Raw genomic sequence first — 11,789 nt, 5'->3', positions numbered from 1 at the left:
ATGATGTCAGCCACAGAGTTTATTTCATAGTGTCACTGGCTTGTCTTGGTCCCTCTCAGGTTCAAGGCAATGACAATGTAACCTTTGTTTTAATCCATAGTGTGTGTGCGCACGTGTGTGTGCATGTGCGTGCGTGCGTGCGTGTGTGTACAAGGGTCTGAGAGAGTCTGACTGTATACCACAAGTGGTTTCAAATAGACTACCTTTTACCCTTTTTGTTATCCACAGCATGTCAATCGGCCCCCTGATGTGCTTAATTCATCCATCACCAGCGATATGAATAGATCCTGACACAGTGATCCATCACTAAGTCTATAATCCATTCCTCTGTCATCACTGAGTTGCTTTGGTTAAGTAAGGAAATTCTGATGCCAATAGTATCCTATGCTGCCTTGGAACTTCTTCATACCCAGGGCTGAAAGGGGTTAGCCAAACCTGGCATCATTCTTTTGGGCTTGTCATCATAGACAATAAAAAATATATTATAATACTAAATACATTCAAATAATCTTTTCTTTTTTTGCAGCTCTACAGGCTCAAATACTGTCACAATGCAAAAACATAATGTATAGGGCTTAAATGGCTTAATTGGTTAAAAACTCCACATTGGACTAAATCATTGTCTGTACAGTGATATTAAAGGTAGGGTAAGTGATTTGCAATTATTAAAATAATTGCAAAATGGATCTATGTTCTGATAGTGCTCGTTACTATAGAGTGTCCTGTCCATATAAGGAGTCTCCATGTCTCTCCAGCTCTTTATAAAACAGAAAATGCATTTTCGTTTCAGTTTCGGTTTCATTTCCAATTTTATCCAATCAGGATAGAGAACTCAATCAGGATATAGATTAAACAAGTGAAATTGGAAGTGATGACACTAAGAAATGAGCAGGCAAAATTAGAACTGGAACACTATAAAAATGAAGCTTAAAATGGGTACTTTCTCCTGATTGGCTGAGATAATGACACCTACCAGAAAATGTATTTTCTGTTTATTAAAGAACTGGAGAGACGGGGAGACTCCTGTTACTGAACAAACACTCTATAGCAATGATTACTATCAGAATATAGTGCTTTAACCTTTAAAAAAAAAACTTTTTGTTTTAACCCAAAAATATCACTTACCCTACCTTTAAGTTGTTGAATTATAGCCTACTTTAACATAAATGTGTTGAATTTGCCTGGTAGAGCTTGGTAGGCTTATGGGGGTGATTTGAACTTCAATCCTCTAAAAAAAATATTTTTCCCAATCACAATGAAGACAGCACATTAAATATTACACACATGTGTATAACATTATTTAAAAATACATCTCCTTATCTGAACTCACCTGAGCTTGTCAGAGGGCATGGACACCGTGGCCTGACCAGACACAGTACAGTTTGGCATGGATCCACAGACACACGCACACATTTCCATCTCGCTGGAAGCAGTTAACCGGCAGGTTTGGAGGAGTTGGTTTTCACTGTAAATTGTTCTGAAAATAAGTATATCAACAGTCTGAGACAGAGTCTGAGACAGAGATTATACTGTACTGAGTATAACGAAAAAAAAGTAAATAAATCATTTTGAAAATGGTCTGAAGCCGTGGTGTAATTAAGTAACTAAGTACATTTACTCAAGTAGTAGCCTACTATACTTAAGTACAATTTTGAGGTATTTTTATTTTACCGGAGCATTTCCAATTTTCAGTACTTTTACATCTACTACACTAGGCTACATCTACTACAAATACTATACTTTTACTCCACTACATTACCCACTTCAGCCATATACATTTCGACCAATATTTTTACTCAAGTAAATTTTCCATTCCAGGCTTTTACTTATGACAGAGTGTTTCTACGTTGCAGTATTGATACTTTTACAGAGGCTTTTACTGTACTGTTATGTATGAGTACTTTTTCCACCACTGGTAAAGTATACAATATTTTGAACATGTTGCATCATTACCAGACCTAAATGTCCCTGGCTTGAACCTCTTCTTTATGCCCATAAGGAATGGCTAGCCACAGGTTGTCGCAATGTGTAGCATTGTAGAATTATGCCTTAATGTCAAATGTTCAAAAATATTCAAACCATGTATAGCCTACATTACATTACCTCAGAGCATTTTACAAACTCTTTTAAATTTTTATTTTTAATTTTTACATTTTACAAAAGAATAGCCAATTTAGCATTGAGGTGTCCAGTGGACAAGACTTTTCCCTGAGTGAGGACAGAAAAAGGACAAGGAATGTAGAAAAGAAAGCATACATCTTGCCATGCGACTGCAAACACAACAGTGCTGTTTATGGTAGATTCTAAACCTCCAACAGGTGCAGACCCTTAGTGCCTGAAGCTGGAGTCAATTCCAAAATCACAATTATAGTCCATGACAGCAGTCAGTAATTTAGAAAACCTTTCGAGCTTATATTTAATATATAACGTGAAGTGAACTCTTAATAAACGCTTGACAACTACAGACAAGAGATGAACCATTTGCAGTGGTTAACTCGCAGCGATGGGTCTCCTGAAGGAAGCGGTAACCGCCTTACGTCACACAGGATGCGGAAACGTCACTAAACTGAAGGAAGCGGAAACGTCACACAGGAAGCGGAAATGCAACACAGCTGCCCGGGAAGTTCATAATAATCATAATACAAGCTTTTTGCGTTCAAATCTGAGAACAGCACATCTGCTGTTGTCACATCATCATGTAAGTCACTGTGTTATGGATTTAAAGATGCTTTGATACTGGAGAACTGAGATGACTGCTTTGTCTTATAGATCCTAAGAACGACGTAATCACAGTTAGTTGATATCAGCTGAGCTAACGTTAGCACTTTATGCGCTACAGGCGGCGCAAAACAAAGCTAAGCCGCCCGAATATAGACGATCTAACAAGCTCACAACGCGTGAGTGGACTTGTATATCTGTTGTATTCGGCGAGCGACGAAAAAAACACTGTCTTGTCAGTAGAAAGCATTATTTTAACTGCAGACTGCAGTTCCTTGAAGGAACATGATGAAATCCTCTAGAGTAGGGGTCTTCAACAGGGGGTCCGGGACCCCTAGGGGGTCCTCAGTTACTACAGGGGGGCCGCCAAATCTTTGTGCGATAGGAAATTTCGTTTTTTGCATTAACCACTTGAACCCTAGCATCCCTTTTCTGAGGAGAACCAAAAATAGCAGATCTACAAGCTCACAACTGAAACAAATCTGAAACACAATTTTATACAATATAGGGGGCGGGGGTCCCTGTTTCATCCCTCTCTCAGCTAGGGGGTCCTCCTTGGCCTCAACGGCTTTTCAGGTCAAGGACCCCTTAGGTGAGAGAGAGATGAAGCAGGGACCCCCACTATCAATACAATAAAATTGTGTTGCAGATTTCATTATAGTTTTGTAGACTTGTTTGACAGCACTGTAATCAGTGTCAATTCGTGTTTTTTTTCTATTAATAGGTTGGATTCATGTTAATGTGTATTTTCAGACGTTTAACCACTTAAAACCTCAATATTTTGTAAAGTTGACTGTTGTCACTGTACTTGGTCTGCTCTTGTTTTCCTTCTACACCCCATTAGCTAATGTTCCTCTCAGAATAGGGACGCTAGGGTCCAAGTGGTTAATGCAACAAAACAAAAAAAGTAGTAACTCGGACCCCCTGTTGAAGAAACTAGTGGCCTGCTACAGCAGATTAAAAACATGCAGGTTATAGTGGCAGCTACTCAAATAAATAAGTGTTAAATATAGGTGTGCCACTGGTCAATGAATGTTTGAAAATTCACACACATAAACATGTTTAATCTGACTACAAAATTAGCCTAGGGTTTAATCCATATACTCTTGTTTAATCCCCCTTCGTCATTTCTATGTACATGGGGCGCCTCCAATTTTGTGGATAGCCTTGGATCAAGACTATCATAGATGTATTTTATTGAGTCTGACTTTTGCTTTCTTATCATACGAAAGCAAAAGTCAGACTCGATAAAAAAACATCTATGATCGTCTTGCTCTAAGGCTAGGATTCTCAGTTACTTTATGATTAATAATCATGCTGTTCATATTCACAGTTATCATCTATTAACACATTGATTGCCTAGAACGAGTTAACTCGTTTTTACTCGTTTTTAAAATCCATCACTTGATTGCCTAGATCGAGTTAACTCGTTTTTAAGAAAAAAAAATGTTTTTTTTGTATTTGACCCAAAGACCAAGGAGATATGATTAGTCGAAGATCTAGACTCCTATCCACTTCCTTGTTAACTTAAAACTTTAAAATTTTGTATCTCAGCTCCTGAGTACTTTTTTTTTTCAATGAAAAATCTCTGGCAATAAACTGCAAAAAATCTGAAATAACTCAGGCAATCAATGTGTTAATGGACAGTTATAGAACTGCTACTAGCTTGGGAAAATCGTAAGTATCCAGGATCCAAGTTATCCAAATAAAGAAAATGTAAAACCAGTCCAAACGTATGCCCCCTGCTTGACACATGATGCCATTTGTGAACGTGTATCCCCTGTAATGAAAAATTGTTCTTTCAGGAATATGAGTGAGTTGGAGGATTACACCCATTACCTAAATGACAAGATATCGTCATTAAAACACATGCTGGAGCTGTCAGTGGATGGTATGAGAAAGTCAATTCATGATGTCTGTTGTTCTGTAGACACAAGTCAGAAAATCCATTAACATTGGTGTTTTTGTTTTTTTTTGCTCCCATTCAACATGTAGGAAAAACAGGAAATATGATTGGAAAGATTGCACAAGATGTCGATACGATAGCAGGACTTCTTGATGAGTTTGAAAAACGTGTGGCTAAAGAAAACATTCAACTGACACGTTTGAAGGTAACGTACAGCCAACATGTTTGAAGTGGTGCATTATCTAATGTAGTAGTGGTTCCCAACAACCTTTTCTGGATCAGCGCCCACTTGAACATATTGAAAGTGTTCACAGCCCACCTATCTGACCACTTAACCCATTAAGACCGGGAACGCATCTGTGTCCTTTTAGATTTATTTGGCTAGTCAAAAATAGTAGATATACGAGCTTGTAGCTTGTAGATCTGCTATTGTAGCTTGTCGATCTGCTATTTTTGAAAAATTATGAAAATTTGCGCAAATCTTTGAATATATATATATTTTTAAAGCCAACATTTGTAACTCAAATCTTTGCTTCTGGGGGTCCCAAAACAAATAATGTTGAGGTATTTTTTATATATATATTTTTTTTAACTGTTATGTTATATACATTTTTTTGAATCAGCTTCAGGTCTTAATTGGTTAACACGGCATCTAACGGTAAATATATTATTAGATTGGGGTCAGAGATGAAAAAATATATACATTATCAAAAGCGTGTCCGTGACCTAATGCATATAAAATTGGGGGTCCTTGAAATTGAAAAGGCTGAGAATCATCTAATGATTAAATGAACCTACGGTAGGTTAGTGATGTTTATCAAAGTTTGTGTTAAGGTTGGACCGTTTGTTGCATTACTTTTATTTATTCATTTATTAATTTGTTTTACAGGAAGTGAAGATGTTCTTCCAGAATGAACTAGAAGCTGGACGACATCTGCTGGACAATATACCAGAACACATGCCCAGAAATAAAGCACCAGGGTAAGGATAAGTAAGACATCTTATATCTTAATTGGTTAAAGAAGGAACAAGTGTATCACATTCTAATTGTTACATGTGAGTGTAGTGATGGTACATTGGTAAAAGCTTTCTATAATGTGTAATTAGGGATGGGACGATAATCGTTAACGTGATAAAAAACACGTTCACAATAATCGTATCGTGGAGATTTGTATTTATCGTGAAATTGTCCTCCGTCATACATCAGGGGATGAATTAGCTTTTGTTGAGCTGCAAATTCAGTACTACTTAAACCCTCTATAGCCTACTTGTTTAAACGGACCTGAAAAGAGTGCATTTGGTATGCTTATTTCACTCTACACAAATCGATTCGCCAAAAATAGCAGATCTACAAGCTCAAACTTGTAGATCGGCTATTCTTGGTGAACGTTCCTCCCAGAATAGGGATGCTGGGGGTTCAAGTGGTTAACAAAAGTGTCATTTTAAGTTTTAAGCATATTTTGATTATCGCAATACTATCGTTAATTGCAATTATCTTTGCTACAATAATCGTGACGTGTAATTTTCATATGGTCCCATCCCTACCCTATGTGTAATATTTGGACCCAGATATATTTTCTTGAATACAAATGTATACGAGAAAGTGAAATCAAATGGTGTGAATTGATGTCTCATTGGCAACATCAAAATGTTTTGCTTGTGGTTTGTAATTTATGGTTGATAACACCAAGGGGATTGAACTCATGTGTCCCGCAGTTAAGTCAAATGTGGGACTATTACCGTACTGCTCTAGCAAATGGGATGAAATTAGAAAGTAGCAGCGTGACAACATAAGTTCTCATGTGAAACAGCTGTGAGCTAACAACCGTGAACACAGCTCACTAAACTGTGAGCTAAAGTACTTTAATGTAGATTGGCCAAACATAATGAATGGCGTAATTTCACGCTAGGAAATAGGAATGTGTGATTTCTCTTTTTAAATGTGTAAAATAACTTTTCTGTGCTTGGCGAGTGCAGTGGGCTTTGCCCTCCAGAAAGTATTGCGTTGCGTGATCATGGATGTTTTTGAACTCTCAGGGTCAGTGAACCTCCACCGTGTCAGAAAGGACCCGTCGAACAGCAACCAGCCAAGCAAGAGAATATTAAAAAGCCAACTAAGCGTCCCATCAAGGAGATGGAGGTCATCACCATGCCAGAATATGAGAGCATCCCTGCGTGAGTAGAACCCCTGTGGAGGGCTTAAAGCTGCAGTCGAAGCACAAGCTTGTAGATCTGCTTCTTTCGGTACTTCACACGCACTGAAGTACCGTACATCAAGCCCCCTTACATCAAGCCCCTTAACACTAAATATTATGTCAGCATTTACAAAAAAAATGTATCATGTCAAACTCAGAATTCATGAAGAGGTAATACATCAACAACATGTTGTATAACATGTGAAAATCTCTTAAGCTCATGTTAGCCTTATTTTCAGGCATTTACACATATAGATTTTGAAAGAGTGAACCAGGAACTAATTTCTGGGTTTTGTAACAATACACTTTGTCACTCTATAGAAACATAAGATGATTTATGCTCATTCCAACCTCTGTGTCCCTCCAGGTACATGAAAGGACGTATAACATATGGCCAGCTGAACGCTGCGGTGCAGCTCATTAACACAGCTGTGACGGGCAAGTATAAGGTCCTTCGCCAGCCAACAAAGAACCTGAACAACCATGACAAGAAACTGCAGCAGCGCTTCAAAGAGGAAGAGACAAAGGATACTAAAGGTACATTTATGATAAACCCTACAACTGCTACTTCAATAACCAAAACCTTTTTTTCCAGTACTTTTCACATTAATAGAACCTGACGAGTCATGATGACAGTGGATCATGGATTTGGTATGCCAGGTTGGAAATTAAACAATTCTCTTCTCTCTCTCGCTTCTCTTCCATCCCCAAAAGGCAATTTTTTTGTAGTGGAGAAAGACCTTTGTGAATTTGGTCAGATGAAGATGGACAAACGTTTCCAGAGCACTCTGAGCATGCTGAGACACTGCCAGCGCCTGAAGGAGGTGCGCGGACAAGGCCTCACCCGCTACATGTTGCTGTGAGGACAGCGGCTGCCAAACACTCTGCTTGTGAAAACAAAATGACATTCTTCCATAAGAAACGTCCTTCTTACCTGAGGCCGATTCTAAAATGCCTTCTAAATCAGTAGTCCTCAACCTTTTTTGTGCACAGGACCCCGAAATTGATATATGTTTTTTCTAAAATGATCAAAAATAGCAGATGTGCGCTGTGAGCTTGTACATCTGGTATTTTTGAATAGCCAACGCAAAAATCTGAATGCTTTCCCGGTTTTAATAGGTTAAACCTACGGCAATGAGAATTCTGAATTATTTTTGCTACTATCTGTCATGTTACTTGTAGGACACTTTAATACTAATATAAATAAAGAATTAGATCATGAGATTGTGTCGTTGACCTGATCTGTACGGTATATCAATTGGTTCCAACCACTTGAACACTATATCGTCGCTGTCGTGTGGAAATCTCGTATGTCCAAGCCCGTTATTTTCAGGAAATGGGGTGGGGGGGTCCAATGTAATTATTTTGTCACAAGCTTTTATAAATACTTTCCATTTGTTCAATATTTATAAAACCCAAAGACAGACTTATCCACTTTCACTTACAAATAGATCTACAAGCTCACAACATGCTATGATGCGTTGAGCTTGCAGATCTGCTATATCTACTACTTCTGTGTGACGCTAGTATAACAAAGTTAGGGCATTAATTTACTAAAGGGCCATATCAAGCAAAGGTTGCATGATGTCAAAACTTGAATCAAGTAGCAGTAAGTAACAGTGCCTTCAGACATATTTTGCATAGATTACATGCACTCTGAAACATAAGCCCCTTTTCCACTACGAGAACCAGAACTTTCCAGAACCCAGAACTTTCAAGAACCTGCATATAACCTATATAACGAGAACCAACCGTAAATTGCGATTGGATGCGCCATTAATGTAATAGTGCACCAACGATTGCACCATTACATGTATTCAAATTTAGATCAACGTTGTGTTTTTAACCCATTCTGTTAGTTTAGTTACTTGTCTTTTGGGCACAACACTGGTCCCCATCTCAAACATATTTTGTGCCAGGGACCCCATAGAAGCAAGCACATACATAGAAGTATGTGTAGTGCTGCTTGATTGGTGTTGGCTCTGAATGAGTGACAGTTTGTTGTGATTTTCAAGAGTAGAAATGCTTTGTATTTAGACCAATCTCCAGTAGGTGGCAGTATAAATGCACTTTTCATTTAGCCCCGATACTAAAAGAGAAAAGCACCAATACTACTGAGGATTTTATTTCCATTAGGACTGCCAATACTGAAAATGTGAGTGTTAAATATACAGTGACACTTTACAGTGAAGGAGCACTTCAATCTTATCTTCAGGTAAGTGGTCCTCACTGATGTTCATTATAAAATGGCACCATTTCTGTCTACTCGCACTGTGTCCTAGAGGGTTGTGGGCAGTTCAGAATCCTGGGATTCCAAGCAAATACAAACTACAGCGTTTCTCTTCCTCGAAAGTTAGCCATTGTTCTTGTATTAACAAAACAATACGTTTTAAATCTTGTTTGAAATGACAAAACCTGCCTGACCGATGATGTCATTGGTAGGCAGGTTTCTGAACTGTCCACAGCCCTCCTCTGAGATACAGCGAGTAGACCGAAATGGTGCCATCTTATAATGAGCATTAGTGAGGATCAATTATATGAAGATGAGGTTGAAAATGGGTGAAGGGCCCCTTTAATGCATGCACCAAATGGCACTTGCAATTATTCAGATTATTATATTTACAATTTAGGCATTTAGCAGATATTGTCCAAAGCAACTTACAAGTGCAAGATCAGAGTAAATGGCATTCCTAGTCAACAAATGACAGGGTGAATCATCACATATACTGTAGTAGAGCGCAAAGAAAAACAATTTAGTGCTTAAAAGTCACTAGGATACCAGGTAAACAGACCTAGCATCCATCTAAACAACCTGCTATCTAAATAACACTCTTAATAATTGTGCAAGCAAAACAAATCAAAATAACATTTATTTGAACAAGAAACCAAAACCAACATAATTGCAGATTGACAAATGGGGAGTCAGTCTACAGTCCTGACTGCAAGGATGAGGCCATTCCACAGCTTTGGAGCCAGGACGGTATAGGGAATAAAAGTCTAGGGACGTGTGGCTTGATAGATATGAGCTGTTTTTACGTAACTAATACTGTATGTCCCTAAACAAATTTTGTTTACTAATAGTTTTTGGCCTGGCAGTACCAGCCGTTAGTCACTCAGTAAACACCATCCTGGTCTCAGGACGCTAGTTATCAGTGCCAGTTATAACGGAGGGACCTTTCAGTGTGGCCCCATATTTAGCCGACTTCATATCTGTGAATGAAACGTAATAAAGTGTTAAGAACAAGCTGGGATCTGGCTGTGGATTGGACCAGAGGAGAGGAGGGAGGGATGTGTGAGAGGAACACACATGGAGGAGGAAGATGTCAGAAGATGTGAGAACAGCTGAAGCAGCTATATGTGCACCGTGCCACGACTGTGCTTACTGTCACAATGCTGATTATGGGGTCTGAGCCTGTGACCGGTCATTTGTAGTTAATTATAGCCCGTTTAGCACTGTTTCACGGTGTTGTCTGGCAGTCTATAGATGTCTCTCTCTCTATCTTCACCACTTTCAACCTGGCCTCCCGTCCCGAATTTGGGTTGCAATAAAATTATTACAAAATATTTTTTTTTAAAAGGAAAACTTTCCAGAACTTACTCAAAAAACAAAAACAATTCTAAAGGATTTCACAAAAAATAAGGGGAAAAAAAAGTTGAAGAAATAGTGAAAACAGCCGATCTTCAAGCTCAGTGTCAGGGGAGCTCAGGCATTTGGACCACAAGGTCATGGGTTCGAACCCGGGCACCGCCAACTCGTATTAGCAACATGGCTTGGGTGGGGCAAGTCGTGTGGTCAGAGCTGGGAGCTGATGGTCGATGTTGCGCTCCACATAAGCAATCCATCTCCCAGGGTTCTAGCGCATTTAAATGGGGATAGACTCCCGCAATCTCGGCTGATACCGATTAAGTAGTTAATGCATCATGTATTTTTGTATACCATTGAATACCAAATGACACATTTTAAATTAAACTGGACTGTTAGAATATGATTATTAGCCTACTTCCAGGGAGGGAAAAATAACTTAGAATTGTATATCCTTCAAATAGGCACAATATGCCATTGTATTATTACTTACTGTTAAACAACAGCTACAGTTATTATATATCGGAACATCAAAATCTAACTGGGTCTCATGATTGATCACAAGCAGCAATCAAAAGTTGCTAATTTCATGCAGGTACCAAACAAGAGGCATTCTTATTAATGGTTCCAGTGTAAAATACAGAAGAGCATTATGGACTGTGCTTTATGAATCTGTGCCAGCAAGTCTGTTTTGTTTTTTTTATCTTTTAGTGGACTGTTTTTTAAGCGGTGCAACCGCTTACTACAAGTGACTTTGTCAAATAGAGTAGTATACCGTCCGAATACCAGCACCCACACATCAAATAGAGTATTACTATTAGTTCATATATAGCTTAATGAAATAAACTCAAAGGAACTGCTTACTTCACACTGGGTGGAATTTTCCTTTTTTTCCAGTTGCTGTTGGTATAGCCATGGCTGCCAGTTCCCACCTGATGTTGTGTGGGAGTCCCTAAAGCTTCAGACCGTACTGAATAATTGCTAGCTTGCATAATGTCGCTAGACTTGGACTCAAGTCTAACATGTACAGGTCATCAGGTTTGTCGTCTTCTCCAAAGAGGATGATACGATCTCCCACTGTACAACAGCACATACCAGTCATTAGGAAAGGGTCTTTCCCCTTGGGCTCAACCTTCTTCCAGGAGAAGGTCTCTGGATTCAATTTCCACAGATCATTGAACACCTGGTGATTGCCACCAAACTGGTCACGGTGTTCACCACCAAATATGTACAGCTCTCCATTGTAGGCAAAAGCTGAATGAGCGCTGCGTCTTTCTGGAAGGAGCTGTGCAGAAGGCATGCTCAGCCAGCAGTTGTTCTCTGTGTCAAAAACTCTGGTGTTGTTGTGGTAGAACCCCTTGCCCCCGAATACAAACATCTTTGTCCC

At 38.9% G+C, this 11,789-nt stretch overlaps 1 protein-coding gene across 2 annotated transcripts; it reads left to right on the top strand.

The window, feature by feature from the left end:
* The first annotated feature begins 2,619 nt into the window (after window positions 1–2,619).
* ska1 (spindle and kinetochore associated complex subunit 1) lies at window positions 2,620–7,922 on the top strand. 2 transcript variants are annotated; one of them, XM_080437821.1, is made up of 7 exons: window positions 2,620–2,698; window positions 4,524–4,609; window positions 4,714–4,829; window positions 5,514–5,605; window positions 6,662–6,799; window positions 7,187–7,356; window positions 7,534–7,922. In XM_080437821.1, coding segments are annotated over exons 1-7 (753 nt in total). In that variant the 5' UTR covers window positions 2,620–2,696; the 3' UTR covers window positions 7,683–7,922. The 2 variants fall into 2 exon arrangements, with proteins under 2 accessions (XP_080293947.1, XP_080293946.1); XM_080437820.1 differs by lacking the exon at window positions 2,620–2,698 and adding an exon at window positions 4,356–4,395.
* Window positions 7,923–11,789: the final 3,867 nt, after the last annotated feature.

This window comes from Gymnoscopelus braueri, assembly GCF_963280865.1.
Source record: "Gymnoscopelus braueri genome assembly, chromosome: 9".
Taxonomy (NCBI): Eukaryota; Metazoa; Chordata; class Actinopteri; order Myctophiformes; family Myctophidae; genus Gymnoscopelus; species Gymnoscopelus braueri.
Note: the sequence above shows the minus strand (reverse complement) of the source record. Positions and strands in the feature narration are given on the sequence as shown.

Excerpts from the sequence above, each read along its gene's own strand:
- ska1 (XM_080437820.1), top strand. The coding sequence starts at position 4,358 with ATGGACAGTTATAGAACTGCTACTAGCTTGGGAAAATC. Across the intron at positions 4,396-4,523 it reads GCTACTAGCTTGGGAAAATC|GAATATGAGTGAGTTGGAGG; the intron begins GTAAGTATCCAG and ends TTGTTCTTTCAG. Across the intron at positions 7,357-7,533 it reads AGAGACAAAGGATACTAAAG|GCAATTTTTTTGTAGTGGAG; the intron begins GTACATTTATGA and ends CATCCCCAAAAG.